General features: G+C 41.2%; 1 protein-coding gene across 3 annotated transcripts in view; it reads left to right on the forward strand.

The window, feature by feature from the left end:
• plcl2 (phospholipase C like 2) overlaps nucleotides 1–26,519 on the forward strand; it is a 288,390-nt gene that overhangs the window by 248,073 nt on the left and 13,798 nt on the right. For all 3 annotated transcript variants that reach the window (XM_087987268.1, XM_087987269.1, XM_087987270.1), the window contains exons 4-5: nucleotides 11,402–11,477; nucleotides 25,986–26,095. In XM_087987268.1, the coding sequence (XP_087843394.1) occupies nucleotides 11,402–11,477; nucleotides 25,986–26,095 (186 nt within the window). The remainder of the gene's footprint in view (nucleotides 1–11,401; nucleotides 11,478–25,985; nucleotides 26,096–26,519) is intronic.

The raw sequence follows: 26,519 nt of genomic DNA on the forward strand, positions 1-26,519 counted from the left end.
CAACTCCATAACTACTCTTAGGAGATCTATAAACAACTGCCACTGGTGTTCTTTGAATTTCACTGATCCCAATTTCCTTCTGTACTGATTCTACTTGATAATTTTCTGTGGTCAGATCTTATCTCACTAAAGAGGTAAAAACAATGACTGCAGATGCTGGAAACCAGATTCTGGATTAGTGGTGCTGGAAGAGCACAGCAGTTCAGGCAGCATTCCAAGGAGCAGCGAAATCGACGTTTCGGGCAAAAGCCCTTCATCAGGAATGGCTTTTGCCCGAAACGTCGATTTCGCTGCTCCTTGGATGCTGCCTGAACTGCTGTGCCCTTATCTCACTAAAACCTAATGTGATCCTTTACAATCATGGCTATCCCTACTCTTTTACTGTTCTGTTGGTCTTTTGTCATATTGCAAGACTTGAATATGGTTGTTTCATTAGCCATGCTTTGATCTTCTGGCACTTTACCGGTAACTAAGGAAAGGTAAAAGATTATCTCTAGCCCTACTTCAATCAGAAATGCATGACCTATACGGGAAACAGAAATGAACATGATGAGCTTATACATTGAACTAAGATGTAAATCAGTCATGCTACATTATTAGTTTTCCTAAAGGGATTCTCAGAGAAAAACTCGGTAGTTCGCCATCAAGTACAGTCTTCAACTCTATTAAACCCAGAAGAGAAGTTTTGTTTCAAGAGCAGTCAGCGATAGCATAAGACACTGCTCCACCTTTGCCAAGTTGAATTGTTCAGTTACAGTGCCATCCTTTAAGTAGGAGGCCATCTGGGATGTTCTGGAGTGGAATTGGTCCTCCTAGGAGCAGATGAGGCAGAGGCAGAGGATTTGGGAGTAAGGGATAGTGTCTTTACTTGAGGAGGGGTGGGAGGAGATGTAGTCCAGGTAGCTGTGGCAGAACACTTCAACTCCCCCTCTTACTCCTCCAAAGACAAGCAAGTCCTGAGCTGCGTCCACTACCACATCCAAGCCACTTGATGCCTGGAGGAAGAACACTTCATTTTCCGTCTTGGGACCCTCCAACCACATGGGATCAATATTGATTTCACTAGTTTCCTGACCTTCCCTCCCCCAACCTTATCCCAGATCCAACCCTCTGACTCAGCACTGCCCTCTTGAACTATTCTACCTGTCCATCTTCCTTCCCACCTATTCATTGCATTCCTCCACTCTAACCTATCACTATCAACCCCCACCATCTACCTATTGCATTCCCAGCTACTTTTCCCCCAGACCCAACCCCCTTCCATTTATTTCTCAGCTTCCTTGGACATTCCTGATGAAGAGCTTATGCTCAAAATGTCAACTTTCCTGCTCCTCGGATGCTGCCTGACCGGCTGTGCTTTTCCAGCACCACACTTATTGACCCATATTCCTTGACATCCAGAGTTCATTGGATTTGTTGCCTTTGCCCTTCACTCTTAGAGGAAAATGTTGGCCCTGAATTCTGACTATATTATTTTTATAAGATTCCCACTTTCCAAACGTAGACTTACTTGCAAGTAGCTGCTCCCATTATATGTTTACTGGACCTTGTCTAATGGTATTGAAATCTGCCTTCCCCCAATTTAGACATGTAACTTCTGCACTGCCCTTATCCCTTTCCAAAATAACTTTGAAATTGACAAAATTATGATCACTGTCTCTAAAATGATCACCCACTGATAAGTCAATCACTTGAGTGACTTCATTCTCTAAGATTAGGTCTAACACTGCCTCATCTAAGTTAGGATTACTTACGTACTGGCACAGAAAGATCTCCTGGATGCTCTTTAAAAACTGCTCCCTGCCTAAATGTTTCACCTAAGCCGATCCTTGTTAAAGGTAGCAAAGTTGAAGTCCCCTATAACTATAACCCTGTTTTTCTCACACCTTTTTGTGATTTGCCTATATATCTGCACCTCTCCCTCTGACTGTTGGGAAGCCTGTAGTACAATCTCAACAATATAATTGCCCCTTTTTTAATTTCTAAACTCTACCCGGATGCCTTATTTGAAGACCTTTCTAGTTCATCCTCCCTCATTACTGCGATGATGGTTTCCTAATCAATAATGCAATTCCCCGCCCCCCGACTCCCCATCCTGTCACAGCTCTCCTCCAATCACGTCTGAGAAATCTGTTGAGCTTCCAGTACTAACTTTCCTTCAAGGAGGAGAAAGTGAGGTCTGCAGATGCTGGAGATCAGAGCTGAAAATGTGTTGCTGGAAAAGTGCAGCAGGTCAGGCAGCATCCAGGGAACAGGAGAATCGACGTTTCGGGCATAAGCCCTTCTTCAGGAATGAGGAAAGTTTGTCCAGCAGGTTAAGATAAAAGGTAGGGAGGAGGGACTTGGGGGAGGGGCGTCGGAAATGTGATAGGTGGAAAGAGGTCAAGGTGAGGGTGATAGGTCAGACTGGGGTGGGGGCGGAGAGGTCGGGAAGAAGATTGCAGGTTAGGAAGGTGGTGCTGAATTCGATGGATTAGACTGAGACAAGGTGGGGGGGGAGGGGAAATGAGGAAACTGGTGAAATCCGAGTTCATCCCTTGTGGTTGGAGGGTTCCTAGGCGGAAGATGAGGCGCTCTTCCTCCAACCGTCGTTTTGTTGTGGTCTGGCGATGGAGGAGTCCAAAGACCTGCATATCCTTGGTGGAGTGGGAGGGGGAATTCTTCCTGAAGAAGGGCTTATGCCCGAAACGTCGATTCTCCTGTTCCCTGGATGCTGCCTGACCTGCTGCGCTTTTCCAGCAACACATTTTCAGCTCTAACTTTCCTTCAAACCTATCTCAATGATTGCTCCTATATTGTATTCCCAAATCCTGATCAATACTGTAAGGTCATCAGCCTTACCATTCAAGCTTCTTGCATTAAAATGATACAATTTAGCTTTGTGGACCTCCCACAAGCCTCATCCTGGCCCTGTCTTCCCTTCCCTACTGAACTGCCCTTCTGTATTTGATTGGACCTGCTCCTGACTTTACAACTACTGTGCTCCATTGACCTGCCAAATTAGTTTAAGCCTCCCCAAAAGCACAAGCAAATCTCCCAACAAGGATATTGATCCATTAAGGTTCAGGTGCAACTCATCCAACTTGTACAGCTCCCACCTACCCCAGAAACTGTCCTAGTGATCCAAAAGTCTAAAGCTGTCCTTCCTACACCATCCCTTTAGCCACACATTCATCTGACCTATCTTCTTATTTCAATGCTATGTAGCACATGGCATTGGAAGTAACTTGGAGATTACAACCTTCTTGGTCTTCCTCAATTTATCACCTGACTCTCTAAATTCCTATTCCAAGACTTCATTTCTTTTTGTGGTACTGACATAGTCCTGCAGCCACTCTGGGACATCCCCAGGCTAGGCACAGGGAGGCAACATACCATTCAAGTCTCATTCGCCGTCACAGAACCACCTGCCAGTTTCCCTGACAATCGAGCCCCCTATTATTAAAGCTCTCTGTCTTTTTCCTCCCCTGCTGTACAGCAGAGCCAACTGTATTGCCACACACATGGCTGTTGCTGCTTCCCCTGAGAAGCCATTCCTTTAACAGTATCCAGTTTGAAAGGAGAATGGCCACATGGAACTTCTGCACTACCTGCCCAAGATTACCAGTCTTCCTGATGGTCAGCCAATGCTTTTCTGCCAGCGTAGCCCCTACATGTGGTGTAACCAGCTCACTAAATGTGCTATCCATGACAACCATAGGTTTTCTCCACAGTGAGTCCATCCAGACCTTAAGCCACTTGATCTGGTCAATCAGAATGTGCAGCTGAGCACACATCCTGTATGCATGGTCACCATGGAGACTGGAAGCGTCCCTAAAACCATATTTCAGGAGGAGCATTCCACGGGGCTGAGTTCTCCTGCCATTATAAACCTTATCAAGTACAAACAATAAATGAATGAATACTTGCACTTTTATTTTAAAAAATGAAATATTTACAAGGAATTATAAGTAATTGCCTTGTGGTTATTTCAGTGAAATATTTTTTATTTAAGTAGTGCTTGTTTGTGTCTTTTTGGGTAACTAATTGTGATGAAGTACTGAGTCAGATAGTGAAGAAATTAAATGTATTCAATGAAACTCTAATACTTTAAGTTAAGGACTTCAAATGTGCTATACTCTCTTTATCTAACATGGTGTTATTTTCCAAATGTGGTATAAAATAAAAATATTTTCAAATGTATTTCTGTTTTGCTATTAATATTTTGAAATTAGTCCATTTGTGAGTAATAAGAAAAGAAAGTTTCTCATGCAGTTAGCATGAAAAAATATTCACATTATCCGATACTCTTGGAGTGGCTCAGTAAATAAATCTTTCACAGACCCAGGATGGTTTATTTCCAATCTGTACTGCTTCCACAGCATTTAGCTGAGATGTTGTGTAGCCAAAATAATTGACTTAGTAAGAAATATTGGTCATTTGTAATGTTAATAGCCATTAATGTCTAGTCATATCCTCTGTTGAATAACCCCACTGTTTCCTTCAGTGAACTAACGTAGCACATCTGTAAATCTACTGTTTGTAAAAACATTGACAGGCTTGTTAGAACAAATAGAAGGAAAATATTGGCATGAGAGCAAATGATTACACTATTGTCCTCTGTTTCTCAATAGAAATAAATATTAAAGTTTGGTCTTCTCTTTTTAGCTTTAGAAAATATTTAAGAATTAACAAAAGAAAATAAGAACTGAGGATGCTGGAACCCTGAAACAAACAGAAATTGCTGGAAAAACTCAGCAGGTCTGGCAGCATTTGTAGAGACAGAGTCAATGTTTCAGGTCCAGTGACCGATGTTCAGAATGAGTGTATGTTCTGTTCTGTTCTTGGACTGTGAATTTTGGTTGCGTATTGTTTATGCTGAAATATTGAGAGAAAAATAATCTTGAATCAATGCCAAATTGCTAACATCGCTCCAATGAAGGCAAGGCTTGCTTTTGTAAAGAACCTTTCACCACCTCTAGTTTCTTGTGTCATTTTATAGCCAATGAAGTATTTTTGAAGTGCACTGTAGTAAAGCAGAAAAAGAAAGTTGCCTATTCATGGATAGCAAGTTCTAAAATAACAATGCTGTGATCACGAACTAATTTATTTTACTGATGCTGGTTGAAGGTGTTAACTTTGACTAAGACTTCAGACAGAATTTTTCTGATTTTTTTTACACTGAGAAGGTATACAGGTCTGCTGTTTAATGGCTTATCCAATTTCAGGAACCTCCAGCAGTGAAGTTCCCCCTCAAAACTGGAACACAATGTCAACCTAGGTTTTGCACTCCTGTCTTTAAAGTAGAGCTTGAATTCACAGTCTGCTACCTCTAAATGTCAAAGCGTTACAATTGAATCAGAGCGAACAAATTTCATGGGTTGGCTGATTTACACAATTATTAACAGCTCCAGGTGCAGGCCTGACCAGATGTAACATGTGCACTCACGATGAAACAAAGAAATGTTTTACAAATTTAAATTTAAAATGATCAGAATAAACAGAATGCTCATAGTAAAGTGATAAAATTCTGAAATCCTTTAGAAAGCTTCAAACGGCAATACAGTCCCTTGGCAGCTTTTCTCGAAGGCTACATACGCAGGGGATTAAAAACATTCAAAGGGTAAGGAAATTCCCTGTTTTGGTTTGAAACAATAGCTGACTGGTTGTTACTGGCTTTGATAGTTCTCTGGTGTAGGTTAGCAGCAGCTGACATTATAGTACCTACGCATTTGTTTTCCAGCTGATGATAACCTTGCAAAAACAGTTGCCACAGACAATGTCAGGTATCTGGCAATGTCTTTTTGCAGTTACAGCTGGTGAGGCATCATTGCTTGGTATCATGTTTTCATGCAACACAAAACATTCTATAATCAGGGTTCTCCCGAAGAATCATTCTGTATCACTGATCAGTCAGGTAATCTCAGCTTTGCATAACTGAGATACACCAGAGAACTATCAAAGCCAGTAACAACCAGTCTTCAAAGTTGGGGTGTCTCCATCTGCTGCTCCTCTTTCAAAGCAGGGTCTGTCATTGTGCCTGCATGTGCAGAAGGTGAGCATGTAACTTGACCTGTCTGGAATCCTGCCCCTTGCTCTACCAGAACAGTTTCCACTGGAAAATCATAGTGTTTTGCCAGAAAAGGGTAAACATTTATTTAAAAATGGATCCAAAACCACATAACCAGTTTTCTTTGTCTGTTGAATGTTATTTCCATAGATGTTTGGGGGAATATGTGACTACAGCTGTGATCTAGATGCATGGACTAAGGATCTGGGGACATATGGAATGAGCTGCCAGAGGATATGGTGGAAGCTGGTACAATTGCAACATTTAAGAGGCATTTGGATGGGTATATGAATAATAAGGGTTTGGAGGGATATGGGCCGGGTGCTGGCAGGTGGGACTAGATTGGGTTGGATATCTGGTCGGCATGGACGGGTTGGATCGAAGAGTCTGTTTCCATGCTGTACATCTCTATGACTCTATAAGTTCAAATACTACCACAGCAACTCAGAAAATGAAATTCAATTAATTAAATCTTGAGTAATAAAGATAATATTAGCAGTACTGGGCTACAAAACCATTGCAGTAGCATTAAAATAAAATCTGATTCTCCTTTTCCTTTAGAGAAGAACACCTCCCACCTTACCTCATCTTCAGACCCTCAGAAATGTGATTGATTCTTAATAGCAAGCCACTTCATTGTATTCACAATGCAGTTCTCAAACATTATCACATAAACAATAAGGAATGAGCAATGGAAATTAACATTATTGATAGCACCCACATCCCTAGGCTTCTTTGTCAATGACATTGAGACAATTCACTCATCTACCGCACCATATTCATTCCCAATAGGCCATCTACCCAAACTTCCTTTAAAGCTTCTCTGTGACCTAGCCCTGAATAAAATCTTTCTCTAATTGCTCTCCTGTCTTCCCTTTTGTATTGTCTTCATTCACCTTGTTAATGAAAACCATCTCCTGTTCCTTTGATCTTACTCCCATGATCTGTTGATTGTCCAACTTATACTTTTATTCCCCAAGTTAAATGATACTTAATATTGTAAACAGTTTCTTCCTTTCTGGCATTGTCTTCTCTTTGAAACTGAAATCATAATCCCTCTTCAACATCCATTGCTTATTCCCTCCGTTCTTCCAAGTTACCTTCTCATCTTCAGTCTCCCTTACTTTCTAAAATCCTTGAACATGCTGTTCCCCAAATCTTTTAACTGCACTAAACAAAATTGAAAATCTTGACAGTGAATGTTCTGTCAACAAGAAACAAACCACAGTACTTTGTAAATAACTCAATTTTGTACTGTGCAGTTTTAAGTGTTCAAGTTTAAAAGACACCCATTTGAATCATTGTTGTGTAGTTTTATATTTTGTTTTAGCACTCCTGTAACATTTGAATGTTGCATTAAAATACATAATACAAGCTACCAGATTAAACAAACATTTTTAAGCACCAAATAACTGAGAATGAGCAGATTAGGTAGTGACATATGGTTTTGTTCCCAATATATGAATACCTTTTTTTTCTAACTTGCTCCCAAATCTTCCCCACCTCATTGAAGGTGCTGCCTTGTTTTTGGGAGACATGTCTATAGGCACTAGTTGAATACCTCACTGTTCTTCAAATGTAAGGCATACAGTCAAAGTTGATTAGTTATTTTAGTACAGCTGTCTACAATAGTACTTCTCTTTCTCCTGGCAGAAAAGATCAACCAAAAGCAGGAACTAGGGCTGTTTTAGGGCTAACAAAGTGCCACATCAGAGATTTAAACAACAGCTGGTGGTGTTATAGGTAACATTTTAGCATGGATAGAGAATAGTTAGCTGACAGGAAGTAGCACAAATGTATTTTTTTCAGGTTGTTAGAATGTGAAATGTGGAGTACCACAGGGATCAGTGCTGGGACCGCAACTATTTATAATTCATATCAATGACTTGGACAAAGGGACGGAATATATTGTTGCTAAACAAAGATAAGTAGGAATGTAGATTGTGAAAAGGGTATAAGGCGTCAGCAAAGTAATATCGATATGTAAAATCAGTGGGTAGAAATGAAGTAATACGTGAAAAAATGTGAACAAATTCACTTTGGCAGTATGAACAGAAAAACAACATTATTTTAATGAAAAGGAGGTGAAGATGTGATGTATTGAGGGTTCTGGGTATCCTGGTAAAGGCATCTCAGATTGCTTTGCAGGTATATCAAGTAATTAGGAAGGCAAATGAAATGTTACCATTTATTGCAAGGGAAATGGGATATAAAAATAGGCACTTTTTTGTTATGGTAATATAGAGTACTGATGAAGCCCCATCTAGAATACTGTACACAATTTTGGTTTCCTTATTTAAGAAAGGATGTGAGTATATCAGAAACAGTTCAGAGAAGGTTTGTTTGACTGGTTCCTAATGAGAGGGCATTATACAGGCTAGGTCAGGTTTAGTAAAATTAGGGATATTAAAATATGTCAAGTTCTGAGGGGACTTGCCAGAGTGGATGCTGAAAGGATGTTTCCCCTAGTTGGAAAGCCGAGAACTAAGGGATACAGTTCAAATATGAAAGCTTTCTCATTTAACATGGAGATGAAGAGGATTTTTCTCTCTGAGGGTTATGCATCTTTGGAACTCTCTTCCTCAGAGAACGATGAAGGCAGGTTATTGAATATTTTTAAAACTGAGGCAGGTAGATTCTTGAATAATGAGGGAGTCAGATGTGAGCAACAGCCAAGAAAGTGGCATTGAGGTCACAATCAGTTCAGCCACAATCTGAATAAATAGCAGAACAGGCTGAAAGAAGTCAAGCCCCGAGTTCTGATGTTCTATTATCGAGTACTTTGGCCAGTTGAGTTAACTTTATCACTGTGACATTAATGATTTGACCTGGGAAGGAATTAACGTCCCAAATATAAGCTAACATTTCTAGACTGATCATACTTACTTTGTGATTCTTGCAAATTTTAAACACCACTCTAACAATTCCCCAAAGTTAATAAATTTGTAAATGTGTGCTGTGAAAGTGTTCAATTTCCTGATTCGTGCTTTCGGAATGCCATTTTTATTTTGGTAATTTAAAATTTAAATTAAAAAATGGGAGCACCTTATAGGGGAGGATAGTTAAACAGACATAACACAACAGGACAGTTCAAAGAGTGTCCTGTGTTTATTTTAAAAATCAGTTTGAAGTTAGAAACCATTATACATAAGTGTCCTCTTTCCATGGTTCTTGGTGGAACAAAGAACAAAAAGAATAAAGAAAATTTACAGCCCAGGAACATGCCCTTCGGTCCTCCAAGCCTAAGCCGATCCAAATCCACTGACTAAACCTATCACCCATTTCCTAAGCATCTATATCCCTCTGCTTCACACCTACTCATGCATCGGTCCAGACACACCTTTAATGAATCTACCGTGCCTGCCTCTACTATCTCTGCTGGCAATGTGTTCCAGGCACCTACCACCTTCTGTGTAAAGTACTTTCTGTGTGTATCCCCCTTAAACCTTTCACCACTCACCTTGAACGCGTGACCTCTCGTTATTGAATCCCTCACCCTGTATCTACCCTGTCTATACTCTTCATGATTTTGTGGACCTCAATCTGGTCCCCCCTCAATCTCCTTTTTCTAATGAAAACAATCCTAACCTACTCAACCTCTCTTCATAGCTAGCATCTTCCATACCAGACAACATCTTCGTAAACCTTCTCTGCACCCTCTCCAAAGCATTGACATCCTTTTGGTAATGTGGTGACCAGAACTGTACACAGTATTCTAAATGTGGCCGAACCAAAGTCTTGTACAATTTTAACATGACCTGACAGTTCTTATACTCAATACCTTGTCTGATGAAGGCAAGCATTCCAAATGCCTTTTTGACCACTCTATCTACCTGTGCAGCCACTTTCAGGGAACAATGAACCTGAACTCCCAGGTCTCTCTGCTCATCAACTTCTCCCAAGGATCTTCCTTTTACAGTATAGTTCGAACTTAGATGTCTATAGCTATCATCATAAGGAGTTTAAATTGCTCATATTGTTTTCATGAATTGAAAGTTGCAGATGATTAACACATCCTAGGTGTGCCACATTTTCGCGAGGATAGATTTTTGATAGATGGACATTTTGGCTTGTATCCATGTGATTTCTAACAAATAGTTGAAGACTGGGAGCAGCTTTGAGAAGCTGAGTGAGTCTTGTTAGGATCTGTAGACTGGAAGCAAAGGAATTTCAGAGATTGCAGAGACACTGAACAAGAAAGCCATGCTTGAGCAGGGTGCCAACAATTGTTAAGGGAACTGGAGGGTCACCAAGCCAGACCCTGATAAATATCACATCAGTTGGAGAATGAGAAGAACATTGAGGAGAATCAGCAAATTCCTAGGCGCTGGGGCACACCTTGACCTATCCCAACATCTCTTCTTTCTCAGGCAGCTGAGGGCATTTGGCATGACGGCGAATACCTTTGCCAACTTTTGTTGGTGCGCCATTGAGAGCATTCTGTCTGGATGTATCACTACTTGGTATGGCAACTGTACCATTATAGATCGGAGACGGTTACAGAGAGTGGTGAACTCAGCCTGGACAATCACAAAGGCCAACCTCCCACTTATAGAGTCGATCTACCAGGCCCGCTGTCAAGATCCATCCCACCCTGGCAATGTTTTTCCACAATCTCTACCATCGGGGAGAAGGTTCTGGAGCCTGAACACATGCACCAACAGGTTTCAAAACAGTTTCTACCCTACTGTTGTTAGAGTACTGAATAGACTCACAAACTCTTAACATTTGCCTGTACCTGTGTTTTTGTTTGTGCCACTGGTTACCTATTATTTACTTATCTATGCTACTTAACTCTGTGATCTGCCTGCATTGCTTGCAAGACAAAGCTTTTCACTGTACCTCGGTACACGTAACAATAAATTCAATTCCATTCAGGAGATGTGAATGAATACACAAGATCCTAGTGTAGGGTCAGACTTACATAAATAACAACTTTTCATGAAATGTGATGCTGTTCATACTTGCTTTGTTTAGTTCTTATACAGTAAACTTTTTTTTAAAAGGTGAAATCTTGAAATGTAATGCTTTCAATTACTATCTAGGAGTTTAATGTTCTTTGTAATTTATTGTTCTCCTTCATAACATGTCATTTTTGAAATGTAAAGAAATTTAGTGTTAGAGGGTTTATGCTTGCTAATTTATCTTTACTTTGGCTTCAGTCTAAAGTTATGGTTAATTATACATTCAACGCAGACTCCTGCAGTTATAACCATTGATCTTTGTGACCCAGTTTCCAAAAGAAAAGGAAATCATTGATTCTGCCAAGGAACATTTTTTAAAATTAGCTCTAATTTATGGTAAAACAAAATAACAATATAGTAATCGACTGTTTTTTCTTCCTTTCCCCAGATGATCCAAACAACAAAAACTCTGTTAGAAAATGGTGATGGAGTGTGGGAAAAAATAATGCAGTGTCAAAGAGCAGGTAAGTGCAGATTACTGCCTGTTAGTATAGAATCTAAATATTGCTGAACAGAAAGGCATGTTGACAAAGCTTTTTATCTTGCACTTACCAACAAAAATGGCAAGAATGTCAATTTTCAAACAATCACAATATATACTACAGGACAGATGGATGCTGATTGGCTAGCAAGTCATTTCTGATTGGCCAAGACTTTACTATGGAGAAAGCAACGGGGAACTTTAGGTTCTCCAAGTTCCCAGGTAAATCAAAAAACGCACAAGGCTTGTACATATTTGTTTTATTTGCAGAGAATGGGGTCCTGCTTATGCACATCACTTTACAGGCTCAACTGATTAGTTTAAATCGCTTGCTAGCAATTAGCACACTTTTAGGATTCTTCTGCAAGTGTTGCCTAATTCTGGTATAAAATCTAACGGCAGACAAAAGTACCTTTTCTATGCTGAAAGAGTGCTTCGCTCACTAAGCATACCTGCTTTCTTGCTTACTATTATCCCTGCTTCCTGATCCAAAGAATCCCACTGGGATTAAACACCTGCACATCATTGACTGGTCCACTTTCCCAATGACCCCAGAATCATCAGACCATCACTCTCAAAAATCAAAAACTGTAACCAGAGCATGCATTCCACACCGCACCACCATCCAAGCTCCACTTTATTCCTGTTAACCCAGTGCAAGTTTCCTTTCTGCTCCTCAGCTGCAACCTTTTCCAGAGAATTCCAGGGGCAGTACAGTGGGTCAGTGGTTAGCACTGCTGCCTCACAGCACCAGGGTCCCAGGTTCGATTCCAGTCTCGGATGACTGTCTGTGTGGAGTTTGCACATTCTCCCTGTGTCTGTATGGGTTTCCTCCGGGTGCTCCTGTTTCCTCCCACAGTCCAAAGATGTGCAGGTCAGGTGAATTGGCCATTCTAAATAGCCATTCTAATGTTAGGTGCATTAGTCAGAGGGGAATAGTTTTGGGTGAGTTACTCTTTGGAGGGTCGGTGTGGACTTGTTGGACTGATGGGCCTGTTTCCACACTGTTGGGAATCTAATCTAATCTAACCTCAAAGGGTGCTAAATTTATCAATCAGTGTAGGTTCTGGACAAGGAATCTGCTTGTGAACATTTTCATCAATACCCATTCAGTACAGACAAACTAACAGTCAAGTCAGACATTAAACCACTTCAAAAAAATTCTCAAGTCAAGAACAATCTCGGTTATCCGAATGTCAATTATCCAAATTTCAGATTATCTGAACAAAATACTCCCCGCCTGTCTTGTTCAGGTAATCAAGGTTGTTCTGTACTCCAAAGCATCTGCGAAGAGTGTTTCTGTAATTAGGGAGTTATCATCTGAACATGACATGCAAGCAAAGAAACAGCTATATGTCATTGACATACTGTTGATAGCAGCACTCCCTATGAAAAAAATAGCAGAGTCTACAACAAAAGCAGCTGCGGAATTCATCAACCCAGTAAAGCTACTGAATTTAACAAGTGCCTTGCTCAAATGAATGACCCAACAAGATGCAATTGTTGAAACAAATAATAATGAAAGGATGACAGCTTAAAAGTATCAAGGTCAATCCTACAGATCCAAGTGTGTAGTGGGTATACAGAGAGGAATGATGGCATTTTCTGCAGAAGAAATAAGAGTAATTATTCTTTAGGAGTAGAGAGATGTGGTACTAAAGCAAAACCATACAAGTCACAACATTTTGAGTCATGTCTGAGGATAATAGAAAAAGTGCTGTCATGAGTTGGGGTCCTTGGATGCTGTCTGACCTGCTGCGCTTTTCCAGCAACACATTTTTCAGCAAAGTGCTGTCATGGTCAGACATAAGCAGTGACATTTAGCAGCACATCAGCCAGTGCCATGCTTATAATGAGTAAACTAAGTAAGCACAGACCAAAAGTCAACTGTCACCCTGGGAGTCTACAGCACTCAAGATTGGAAATAGAGTAACAACAGTTATGGCAGGAACCAAAAGTGACATGGGAACTGTACTTCCAGGAAATAGAAAGAACAGCCAGTATACCATTAAGAGACAATGGGCAGAAACTTATAGGAGTCTGAACAACCTGAACCGTGGTAAGATTAATGTTAGAATTGCGTGAAAAGTTCAGTAGCACATCTCTATATCAGGAGACATCTCAGGCCATCTTTTATGCTCTTGACACACAGCTTGGCCAATTTCTCATCATCAGCAGCAAATTGCCATTTGGTATTACTGTTTGTAAAACGTCTTGCCTCATTAATATTGAGCTGTCTATTTTACCAAACATGCCAATAAGCTAGATGTTGATAATCTCGCCATGAAAATCAAAGGGGGTACCTGGCAACTTCAGCTCACCATTTACTCCAAAGAACCTGCATGTTGGACACCGGGCACCAATATGTCAGGGCTCTCTCTATGGGCATTGGCTACATGTACCCTGCATTTTCTGTCTTTGCTGGGCCATTTAGCACAAACACAAAGGAATGACTGAACCAAAGAACTGCAGATGCTGGAAATCAGAAACAAAATCAGAAATTGCTGGATAAACTCAGCAGGTTAGGCTGAACACAGGTGTTCTGAAGAACTGTCACTGAACCCAAAACATGAACGCTGGGTTCTCTCCACAGATGTCACTTGACCTGCTGAGTTTTTCCAGTAATTTCTGACCTCCTTCACAAAGGAAGGACGATTGTCATTGTCAGCAGGCTTCAGTTAAGTAAAGGTAGAAAACTTTCAGTCAAAGGGTCCCAGCACAGTAAATCAAGGTCAGCCTCCGGTACCATTGCAAGTGCTTGAATATGGTCAGTCACCCATTCAGGACAGTCAGTGTCAGAATGCTCCCCACAAATAGGTTCAGACCAAGCACCACATCTCTTGACTCATTTTTCCCTATTAGATTCTGCTTCCTTCTTGGAATGAGAGAGCAAGAGAGGTAATAAGGGAGATGAAAGCTAGTGGCACAGTTGTTATTGTTGTTGCAAGTGGGAGGTGTCCCAAATGAATGATGAGGCAGCACAGAGGGCATGCAGGGTTAGTGCTATTGGAGATTGGACTGAGTAACAACAAGTGAGATGAGATGTTGCAGGCAGTAGTGAGAGTGGTAGAGCATGAGCCTTAGTGGGACGTGGGTGCAGTAGCATAGATGGTGAGTGTGAGGTATTGGAGAGAAGATGGTGGCACTAGCACTGGCAGAGTGAAGAAGGTAATTGACTTTCTCCCTATAATGTTGGGCATTCCTCCAGACAGCTGAGGGCTACACTGACCCAGATGGCAACCCTGTCTCGGGTCTAGGATCCTGGTCTTCACTGTTTATCTGAGGGAAAGACTAAGTCTGTGTCTGTACCACTTCATCTAGGCGAATCTTCAGGACCCTGCCTACAAAGCAGTGCACCAATTGCTTCCTGTCTGCCATATCTGGGGCAAAATGTCAGGAACCGTGCAGGGCAGCTGCAGACTGACCCTACTTGTCTGAATGTACAACAGGCTTTTAAAGATGGCATGTGTGAAAAGGGTGCCAGTCAATTCTGGGATATCCAGTGAGTTGTGAGTTGTTCTGGGAATGGTACATATTAAGATGAGGCTAGAATCAGATGTGAGGATTGCTATTGGGCAAGATTGGTCAGTAAATAGTAGGTGATAGATAATAGGATGAGTCTGTGAGGATACAGTGAGAAAACCTGTAGCTAAAAACCCTCCAAAACAAATTTGATGTAACCCACACTAAGCCAAAAAAGTCCAGAATTCATGTATAATGCATATGTAGAGACTGATGAGAATTCTGGACTGCTCATACACGAGAACAGTTGTGCGCATAGTGGATCACTTTGTATAAATGATAATCCATACTTATATTTTTTTATGTGATGGTGGGACTGTTTGGATAGAAACGTAATATTGTAGTATTGTATTCATGTGACCTCTAATATGAGTCAGCTACTGTAGACATCAATGCCACCACCAGTTCAATAAAGAATACGGAACAAGTGATAGTGACAATGAGTGAACTGGCCTTGGTATGAATCAGGATGCAGACAGCAGAGTTTTGAGTATCATATTGCTGAGAGAGAGAGATAGAAAAGGGCAGAAAATACTCAGTTGAACAGTTTCAATTAATAGTGTGTGATTGTTTTGATCATTGGTGATTTAGCGTCAAGAGACATGGCTCAGAATTATCACAGAATTATAATTTTTTTTCACACAGTGAATTAATAGAATAAATAAGCTGCAATTTGTCAGGCAGAAGGCATGTACACATTTGCATGCTGGATGTGTACTGTTCAGCATATTAAGATAAAAATGGAAAACGTGATGTCATTTAATCCTATCTAAGTAAGTGCTGCAATCTATGCATATGCAAATAGGGGACTGAAAGACTGTTTGAATCAGCTCTCCAATATTGGTTTGCCTTGAAGCAGCCAGTACCAGCACTCATGAAAACTGAGTCTAAGGATTCCCTGCAGGATCTGATAAAATAGATAGGTAACTTACTGGAATGTGGAGCTAGAAAAAGTGGGAGTCTGTTTTAGATTAGATTAGATTACTTACAGTGTGAAAACAGGCCCTTCGGCCCAACAAGTCCACACCGACCCGCCGAAGCGCAACCCACCCATTCCCTTACATTTACCCCTTTTACCTAACACTACGGGCAATTTAGCATGGCCAATTCACCTGACCTGCACATCTTTGGACTGTGGGAGGAAACCGGAGCACCCGGAGGAAACCCACGCAGACACGGGGAGAATGTGCAAACTCCACACAGTCAGTCGCCTGAGTCGGGAATTGAACCCGGGTCTCTGGCGCTGTGAGGCAGCAGTGCTAACCACTGTGCCACCGTGCCGCCCCCAAATTTGATTCCATATCAAAAGACCCAGTTCCCACCACCATCCCTTTTACCTGCCACACCTGAATCGCTTAGTTATAATAATGTCCAATATCTGGATGACTTTGGCCTTAACATTCAAGTAGTGCAAAGAATGTACCTTCCCCACTACCATACACACACACAAATATAGTTACACTTGAGTTTTGTTGAGGAAAAATACATAATATACACTAAATCCTCTGTATCCATTGGGATAGGGGCACAGACTTCCTACAGGGATCTGAAAAAACAGATAGCATTAACCTGTAACTCTTCTATGGATCACACATCAGACCGAATGAGACAATGAGGAAGAAAATGTGGGTCTGGGGTCAACCTTATAAATGTGTGGATTGGCAGGTAGCAAATTAATGAGTTATGAAGAGTGAGTGCAGCCTAAAATGGTTTGGATGTGAACATAGGAGGTATAGTTAGTAAGTTTGCAGATGACACCAAAATTGGAGGTGTAGTGAACAGTGAAGAGGATTACCTCAGAGTACAACAGGATCTTGATCAGACAGGCCAATGGGCTAAGGACTGGCAGATGGAGTTTAATTTATGTAAATTTGAGGTGCTACATTTTGCAAAGGCAAATCAGAGCAGCACTTATAACTTAATGGTAAGGTCCTAGGGAGTGTTGCTGTACAAAGATACCTTGAAGTGCAGGTTCATAGCTCCTTGAAAGTGGAGTTGCAGATAGATCGGATAGTGAAGAAGGCGTTTGGCATGCTTTTTTTTTATTGGACAGTGCATTGAGTATAGGAGTTGGGAGATCATGTTGCGGCTGTACAGGACATGGGTTAGGCCACGTTTGGAATATTGTGTGCAATTCTGGTCTCCCTTCTTTTGGAAGGATGTTGTGAAATTTGAAAGGGTTCAGAAAAGACTTACAAGGATGTTGCCAAGGTTGGAGGATTTGAACAATAGGGAAAGGCTGAACAGGCTGGGGCTGTTTTCCCTGGAGCATTGTAGACTGAGGGGTGACCGTATAGAGGTTTATAAAATCATGAGGGGCATGGATAGGATAAATAGACAAGGTCTTTTCCCTGGGGTGGGGTAGTCCACTAGTAGAGGACATAGGTTTAGGGTGAGAGGGGAAAGATTTAAAAGGGGCCTAAGGAACAATGTTTTCATGCAGAGGGTGGTGCATGTATGGAATGAGCTGCCGGAGGAAGTGATGGGAGCTAGTACAATTACAATATTTAAAAGTCATCTGAATGGGTATATGAATAAGAAGTGTTTAGAGGGTTGCGGGCCAAATACTGGTAAATGGGGCGAAATTAGGTTTGGATATCTGGTCAGCATGGATGAGTTGAACAGAAGGGTCTGTTTCTGTGCTGCACATCTCTATGACTCTAAAAGGGAATGGGATAAATATTTGAGCAGAATGCTTAACAAAATGAATGATACAAAGAAAAGTGCAAAAAAATTAGATGAGATTGGATATCTTCAGTTGAAGAACTAGTACCAATGCAAGCGTAATGGGTCAGAGGGCCTACTTCTCTCATGTTACTGTTACTGACCCTTCAAAAGGGGAGCAGCTGCTTTCTATCCACCTTGTCCATATCCCCATAATCTTATTCACTTCACTTAAATCTCCTCTCAGTCTTCTGTGCTCTAAAGAAAACAACCCAAGCTTATCCAGCCTCTTTTCATAGCTAAACTGCCCCATCCTAGGCAACATCAAAGAACAAAGAAAATTTACAGCCCCGGAACAGCCCTTCGGCCCTCCAAGCCTGAGCCGATCCAAATCCACTGTCTAAACCTATCATCCAATTCCTAAGCATCTGTATCCCTCTGCTCCCCACCTACTCATGCATCTATCCAGACGCACCTTAAATGAATCTACTGTACCTGCCTCTACTACCTCTGCTGGCAACATGTTCCAGGCACCTACCACCCTCTGTGTAAAGTACTTGCCGCGTATATCCCCCTTAAACTTTTCCCCTCTCACCTTGAATGCATGTCATCCCACTATTGAATCCCTCACCCTGTATCTACCCTGTCTATACCCTTCATGATTTTGTAAATCTCAAACAGATCCCCCCTCAATCTCCTTTTTCTAATGAAAACAATCCTAACCTACTCAACCTCTCTTCATAGCTAGCACCTTCCATACCAGGCAACATCCTCGTAAAACCTCTCTGCACCCTCTCCAAAGCATCCACATCCTTTTGGTAATGTGGTGACCAGAACTGTACACAGTATTCTAAATACGGTCGAACCAAAGTCTTGTACAATTTTAACATGACCTCCCAGCGCTTATACTCAAAACCCCGTACAATGAAGGCAAGCATTCCATATGCCTTCTTGACCACTCTATCCACCTGTGCAGCCACCTTCAGGGTACAATGGACCTGTACTACCAGATCTCTCACATCCTGGTTTTTTTAACCAAAGGTTTTTATAGTTCAACTGATAAAGGCAAGTGTCCTCTATGCCTTTGTAACTACCCTATCAACGTGTCCTACCATCTTCAGGGGTCTGTGAACAAGCACTCAAGACCCCTCTGAACCTCTGAGCTTCTTAATGTTTTCCATTCATTGAGTGCTCCCTTGTCTTGTTAATCTTCCAAAATGTATCACCTTACACTTATCGGAATTAAGTTCCATCTGCCACTGATCTGCCCATCTGATAACGAGTTTATATCTTTCAGTATCTAAAGACCTCTTCCTTGCTGTCAACCATCTGGCCATTCTTCATGTCACCTGCAAACCTAATTATTATCACCCACAGTTTCTTATATATCATTTGTATATATCATGTACAATAAGGATCCCAGCATTGATCCCACTAGATACCAGCTTCTAGTCACATAAGTATCCTTCTACCATCACCCTCTGTCTCCTAATAACAAGCCAATTTTGGATCCATTTTGTCAAATTATCCTGAATTCCATGTGCTTTTACCTTCTCCATTGGTCTGTCATATGGGACCTTGTCAAAGACTTTGCTGAAATCCATGTAAAGTACATCAACTGCACTACTCCATTCTACACACCTCGTCACCTCCTTGCAAATTTCAATCTAATGTGTTAGGCATGACTTCCCTCTGACTAAGCCATACTGATCAAACTTTGCCTCTCCAAGTTAAGACTGATTCTCCTTCAGAATTTTCTCTAGTATTTTTTTCCTACCATTTGATCTAAGATGTATTGGTCTGTAATTCCCTGGTTTATCTCTGCCACCCTTCTTGGAAAGTGGAAACACTCTTTGGACCCAACCTTTCTTGACCACCTTTTAGTCTATCCCAGATGCAGATTTGAGCTATTGGAGGCACACATAAATGGTGGAAGTGAAATTTTGAATATGAGTGGAATCTAAAAGAAAGACTGACCTTCGATCCAGTAAAGGAATTTCTCACCACCCTTCAATCGACAGTTAGTTGTGTGCAAAAGTTAATAAGGAGAGCATTACAATTGGTTTGCAAGAACAATTGATTGACATCTTAACCTATTAATGGAGAGACAATAAAGAAAGAGAAACTCCAAGCTTCACTGATGTTGGACGATAAAGCAGTCCAGGACGTAATTCTTCATGTGGCGTTAAGTGGTGTTATATATAGTTAAGTGCATATAGTCTTCTGTGTCCCTCCACAATATTAGTCCAATATTCTACAAGGAGCTAGAACCAAGTTTCAGCTACAATTAACCATTGCTATGACTGATTCCATCAACCCTTTAATTTACAGTCATTCATAGTGATGTTTTAATTTATGAAACACCTTTGTAGCTGTCAAACCACTGACCTGAGATCCCTTGAAGTAAATTCCCACTAATCATTGCTAGGTAGATGTGTACAAATGATTAAAAGCACCTTGGTAGATGTTGCCAAGCAGGATACAGGAAATGAATTGGACTTAGGAACTAACTGAATTTCTATTCAAAAGAGCTGGTGCACACTTGAAGACTTGAATAACATTCTTCAACGCTGTCATATTCTAAGGTTCTGTTGGCCTTGATCACCTTTTCATGCCATCTTCCATTATCTGCCAATGAAAATATAACATACTTTAGCTGGAGCTTTTCTCAAAAGCAATCAGTATCAGGGTAGATCAAATCGCAGCTGGAGGTGGAGCTATTGCAGTTGTTGTTCCCGGAGGAGAAAGTGAGGTCTGCAGATGCTGGAGATCAAAGTTGAAACTTTATTGCTGGAACAGCACAGCAGGTCAGGCAGCATCCAGGGAACAGGAGATTCGACGTTTCGGGCACAGGCCCTTCTTCAGTTGTTGTTCCCACTTACCTTAGGGAATAATTCCTCCTAGTACACCAACTGTTAGCTAAAGCCAGGTGTACTGTCTACAGGCACTGATGTACTAGTGGGTAAGCACAGTGCATCTATTTCAACTTGAACTGCCTCATGTCCCTTTGCAAACCATTACCTTCATAAACATTAAGTAGAAGTTTGTCATTGTAAATGGTGCTGATAATGTTTCAATAAACAATTGGCATAAGGTGGATGCGGACTTTGCTGCACACAGAAAGCAAAATAAACTATTGAACAATCATGCGTTAAAGCAGTAGATGAAATTGCAAGTTTCTCAATAATTTAGGTTCAACAAATAGCATTCATTGACTTATCAAAAAAGAGCATTATCTACTTTTTAAAAAACTAATTACAGATAATTGTCCTCGAATAGATTGTTAAGAATTGTAGTTTCCACTTTATTATAGTTTATTGCTTCAGGCAATTTAATAAGAATACTTTTGCTGCTGGAGGGCATCACACGCCTAGCAGAAATTAATAGTGATGGATTAGGTATAAAGAAATTTATCTCTTCAACACCTCCAACATATTTAAGAGAGAATAAAGTTAATTAAATACATTTTTATCTGTGTTAAGCATATTCCCTAAAGATGTTTAAGCTGAAGGGTGAAAGAAAATCTAGAGGAAAACCTTTTTATTCACGTATCTATTCTCAATACCTATTGGGAGATAAAAAGTAAGTACAAGATTCAAAAGTACAATATCAAATTGTTTGATCCACTGGGTATGATTTCATGTCTCATTCTGTCTGGTGCTCCTCTAATATCCTTTCTTCAAGACTTTTAATTGTGATTCTATTTTCAAAAGGGGTTGCATTCCTACTCAAATTACTGGATAAGAGGAATAGACAAATAGACCTGGACTGCACACCATACTTTTACCCCTGTTTTTGGGCAGAAACAGAGTAATACTGAAATGAAAAATGAGTGTGTTTCTGTATTTTGCCTAATGTCAATCAGGGCCTAACCATTGGAGACAAAGACTGAAGTGAGTTGAAGCCTTACAGAGAGTCTTGTGACTCCAATAGGACTTTGATACATGGCAAATTCTCTGTGCTGGACTTAGTTGGAAGGTCTGAGGTTACAGGGCCAAAATATTAAAGCAATACTACCTGTAAGAACTCAGCTTTTCAGAGAAGCTTTCTTCTGCAATTCTTGGCATTTCAGCCATTCTATTCAGTGCAAAAATATTCGCAAAGGAAGAACAAGAGTGATATTGCAAACCATTATCATGACCACCACCACCATCCCTCCACACTCTCTTATTAGTTAGGTAACATAAGCAATAGATGGAGTTTCTTCAGGATGTCACTCTTGACCCTGTGACGTATTTCTGAAAGAAGAGAGGTGCTTGCAGGTGCCTATACCATGCCCAGAGTCTCTAACAATACAGAGTGAGCAACTGGACATCAGTGAGGGCCAGTGTAAGAGTAAATAAGAATTCTATGGGGAGGTGATTTCAGACCTGCAACAGCAGTTTCCCCATTACCACAGCTGGCACTGCCTATGGCAGTTGAGGTAACCATAGTCTTGAGTTTCAATGCTTAAGGTTATTCTGATCCACAGTTGGATCAATACAATGTTAGCCAAGTTGCCGTACGTTTGTGCAAAAGCAAGTCACAGATGCACTGCTGTAACTAGTTAATTCATCTTATTCCTCATGGGCATGAAGAGACAGCAGGAAAAAGCTTTTGCAGGATTTCTACAAGCCGGAATATTTTTAGATTAGATTAGATTAGATTAGATTACAGTGTGGAAACAGGCCCTTCGGCCCAACAAGTCCACACCGACCCACCGAAGCGCAACCCACCCATACCCCTACATTTACACCTTACCTAACACGACGGCCAATTTAGCATGGCCAATTCACCTGAGCTGCACATCTTTGGACTGTGGGAGGAAACCGGAGCACCCGGAGGAAACCCACACAGACACAGGGAGAATGTGCAGACTCCACACAGTCAGTTGCTTGAGGCGGGAATTGAACCCGGGTCTCTGGCACTGTGAGGCAGCAGTGCTAACCACTGTGCCACCGTACCGCCAATTTCTTACCACTTACTTGGCTATCGGTGTCATTGACAAGACCAGCATTGTTACACATCCCTAATTGCTCTTGAAACTGAGCTTTTCCTTAGGCAGTGAAGAGTCAGTCATATTGGATTCTATTGCAATTGATGACAATTGTCAATGCCACCATGATGATACTGGTTTTCACTTTATTACTTATATTTAAATTCTTCCAGCTGCTTTTGTGGAGTTTGAGCAAATGACCCCAGATAATAAGCCTGAGCCTCTGGATGACTAGTCTCGTGACATTACCACTATGCAACATTCTTTTTCAAGTGGCGTCGACAGCATTCATATGCCCCTGACCAATAAACTCGACAGCTTCATCAACCATAGAGTTTAAAACTTTTAAGGGACCCAACACCATAAAAAGTGTGCAGAAAACAGATTAAACAAAATCTTTGCCTCACATATCCTGCTTCCAAAGAAACATTTGCCGCAAAATTCAATTCCGTAGAACTCATTTTGTTTTTAGCATGGCTGCCATTCTTGACTGCTAATTGATTTCTGCTGGCTGTTGCTGAGTTTCGAGAACTGGTTGGAGGTTGTATGTTTATGTTACTTGCTGAAATCTTGTAAATTGGAAGTGGTGTGGCAAATCCTGAAGACCTAGGTCCTGGCTTCAAGGCAAATTCACAAAACATGGATTGCATTCTGCAGACCAAACTGGTTGTTAAGATTGAGCAGTTGGAAGTGTCTCCAGCTGTTAGTGAGTCCAAGCTGTCCAGTGGTGCTAAGTGTTGAGTGTGAGGTGAAGTTATGAATGTTAGATATGAAGAATGACTGATAAAGAGATTGTTGGCAAATTAATGAAAATGGGGTTATAATTTACCCAGTATCTAAGGAAAGAGTTCAGTTGTGAAAATATTGTATTTGAAGATTAATTCACTAATTTGGTCAATGGTGTGATAGCACTACTTCCAGGCCCTTGGGGCTAAAAAGCTGCCATTGACTGAGGTAGCTATCTGCTCCCACTACCTTCTCTGGGTTTATCCAGGCCTCCTGTCCACCTACTGTGCCACTACCTCAGTCCTGCATCTGAGAACTTTAGAGTATACTTCCTGCTCTATTGTGCCTATAGTCAGTCTTCTTGCAGGTCAGAACCTCATTCCCAAAGATTTCTAGCACCTGTTCCCACAATAATGCACATCTCCTTTACAGGTCAAGCCAGCTTTAAGTTGTGTATGATGAGCAACCACAATGTAATAGAATTCCTCATCAAGATAGAGAGTGACATAATTGATTCTGAGAGTAGGGTCTTGCATCTGAATAAAATAAATGATGATGGTATGAGGTGTGAGCTGGCTATGGGGAGATTGGGAGGCATTACTTAAAGGAATGGTGTTGGAAGGGCAATGGCAAACATTCAGAGAGCATGGGTGAGCATAGAAGATAGGAGCAACAGTAAGCCATTCGACTCCTCAAGCCTCTTCCACCAATCAATATGATCATGGCTGATCATTGAGCTCAATATCCCACCCGTTCTCTCCCCTGCCATATCCTTTGATCCTTTTAACCACAAGACTTATCTCTACCTCCTGTGACAGAGAATTCCACATACACCATTCTCCAGGTGAACAAATATCTGCTACTGCTGTCCCATTATCTTTAACCCTGCCTCTGGTCTCCCTCACCATCGAGAACATCGTTCCTGCATCTAACCTGTCTAGTCCTGATAGAATTTTGTTGATTTCTAAGCAAGCTTCCCCCCTCCAGCAAATACAATCCTAATTGTCTCACTCTCTCCTCATACATCAGTGCTGCCATCCCAAGAATTGATTTAGTGAACCTTCATTACACTCCCTGCATTCGACAAGGTTCCCCATGGGAGACTGATTAGCAAGGTTAGATCTCATGGAATACAGGGCGAACTAGACATTTGGATACAGAACTGGCTCAAAGGTAGAGACAGAGGGCGGTGGTGGATGGTTGTTTTTCAGACTGGAGGCCTGTAACCAGTGGAGTGCCACAAGGATCGGTGCTGGGTCCTCTACTTTTTGTCATTTACATAAATGATTTGGATGCGAGCATAAGAGGTACAGTTAGTAAGTTTGCAGATGACACCAAAATTGGAGGTGTAGTGGACAGCGAAGAGAGTTACCTCAGATTACAACAGGATCTGGACCAGATGGGCCAATGGGCTGAGAAGTGGCAGATGCAGTTTAATTCAGATAAATGCGAGGTGCCGCATTTTGGGAAAGCAAATCGTAGCAGGACTTACACACTTAATGGTAAGGTCCTAGGGAGTGTTGCTGAACAAAGAGACCTTGGAGTACAGGTTCATAGCTCCTTGAAAATGGAGTCGCAGGTAAATAGGATAATGAAGAAGGTGTTTGGTATGCTTTCTTTTATTGGTCAGAGTATTGAGTACAGGAGTTGGGAGGTCATGTTGCGGCTGTACAGGACATTGGTTAGGCCACTGTTGGAATATTGCGTGCAATTCTGGTCTCCTTCCTATCAGAAAGATGTTGTGAAACTTGAAAGGGTTCAGAAAAGATTTACAAGGATGTTGCCAGGGTTGGAGGATTTGAGCTGTAGGGAGAGACTGAACAGGCTGGGGCTGTTTTCCCTGGAGCGTCGGAGGCTGAGGGGTGACCTTATAGAGGTTTACAAAATTATGAGGGGCATGGATAGGATAAATAGATAAAGTGTTTTCCCTGGGGTCGGGGAGTCCAGAACTAGACAGCATAGGTTTAGGGTGAGAGAGGAAAGATATAAAAGAGACCTAAGGGGCAACGTTTTCACGCAGAGGGTGGTATGTATATGGAATGAGCTGCCAGAGGATGTGGTGGAGGCTGGTACAATTGTAACATTTAAGAGGCATTTGGATGGGTATATGAACAGAAAGGGTTTGGAGAGATATGGGCCAGGTGCTGGCAGGTGGGACTAGATTGGGTTGGGATATCTGGTCGGCATGGACGGGTTGGACCGAAGGGTCTATTTCCATGCTGTACATCTCTATGACTCTATGACTGAATGGCTTGCTCATGCTCCTTTTTTCTATGTTCCTATGTGTAGGACAGCTTTAAGCAGTGCTGACCTCACTCAAATGTGAGTCCCCTTACTGCCATTCTAGAACTACTTTTACTTCAGGAATGTGAACTACTGTTGTTTAAATTAGCAGTCAGCATGAAGCTTGCATGATGTTTGCATTGGAAAGAATGGCGCAAATTAATCATACATCACAATCCCCCTTCCTCATTCCTTGCTTTCCTATAATTAACCTGGCTCCGAACACAGTTGAACAGTACAACTCAATTGTTTAGTTTCATCCAGTAACTGATACAATTAACTGTGCTATGACTAAGATTAACAAATGTTTCTTGTTTCCAGCAATGGAATTCCATGAAAATCTGAACAATATTGGAGTTAAAGAAGGCCTTAAAGGAAGAAAACTGCATAAAGCTGTTGAGAATTTTACTTGGAACATCACTATTCTTAAGGTAATTAATTACTAAGAATACCGTTAATGTAAGACACTCCTGATCAGCAATGAAATTTCATATCACAGGCACATAAGACATAAAGTATCTTCATAGAATGTTGTAATTTTAAACATATAATCATAATATCGTCACTGCACAAGGGAGGCCATTCAGTTTGCCATATTTGTGTGAGCTTTCTGCAGGTATAGCCTTGCACATTTGTCCTAATAAGAGAATGACCTTAATCCCTCAGCCTCAATTGCACCTACCTCCACCATCCTTTCAGGCATTGCATTTCGGGTCCTAACTAGTCATTACATAATTACAATCTAACACATTGTCACTGATTTTTTTTGCCATTTACCTAAAATGTGTTCCTTGGTTGTGATCCTTCCACCAATGAGAAGTTTCTCCCCATCTACTTCCTCCAGACCCCTCATAA

Source organism: Chiloscyllium plagiosum, unplaced genomic scaffold, assembly GCF_037043375.1.
Source record: "Chiloscyllium plagiosum isolate Xiang-an unplaced genomic scaffold, Cpla_swu_hap1 HiC_scaffold_5, whole genome shotgun sequence".
Classification (NCBI taxonomy): domain Eukaryota; kingdom Metazoa; phylum Chordata; class Chondrichthyes; order Orectolobiformes; family Hemiscylliidae; genus Chiloscyllium; species Chiloscyllium plagiosum.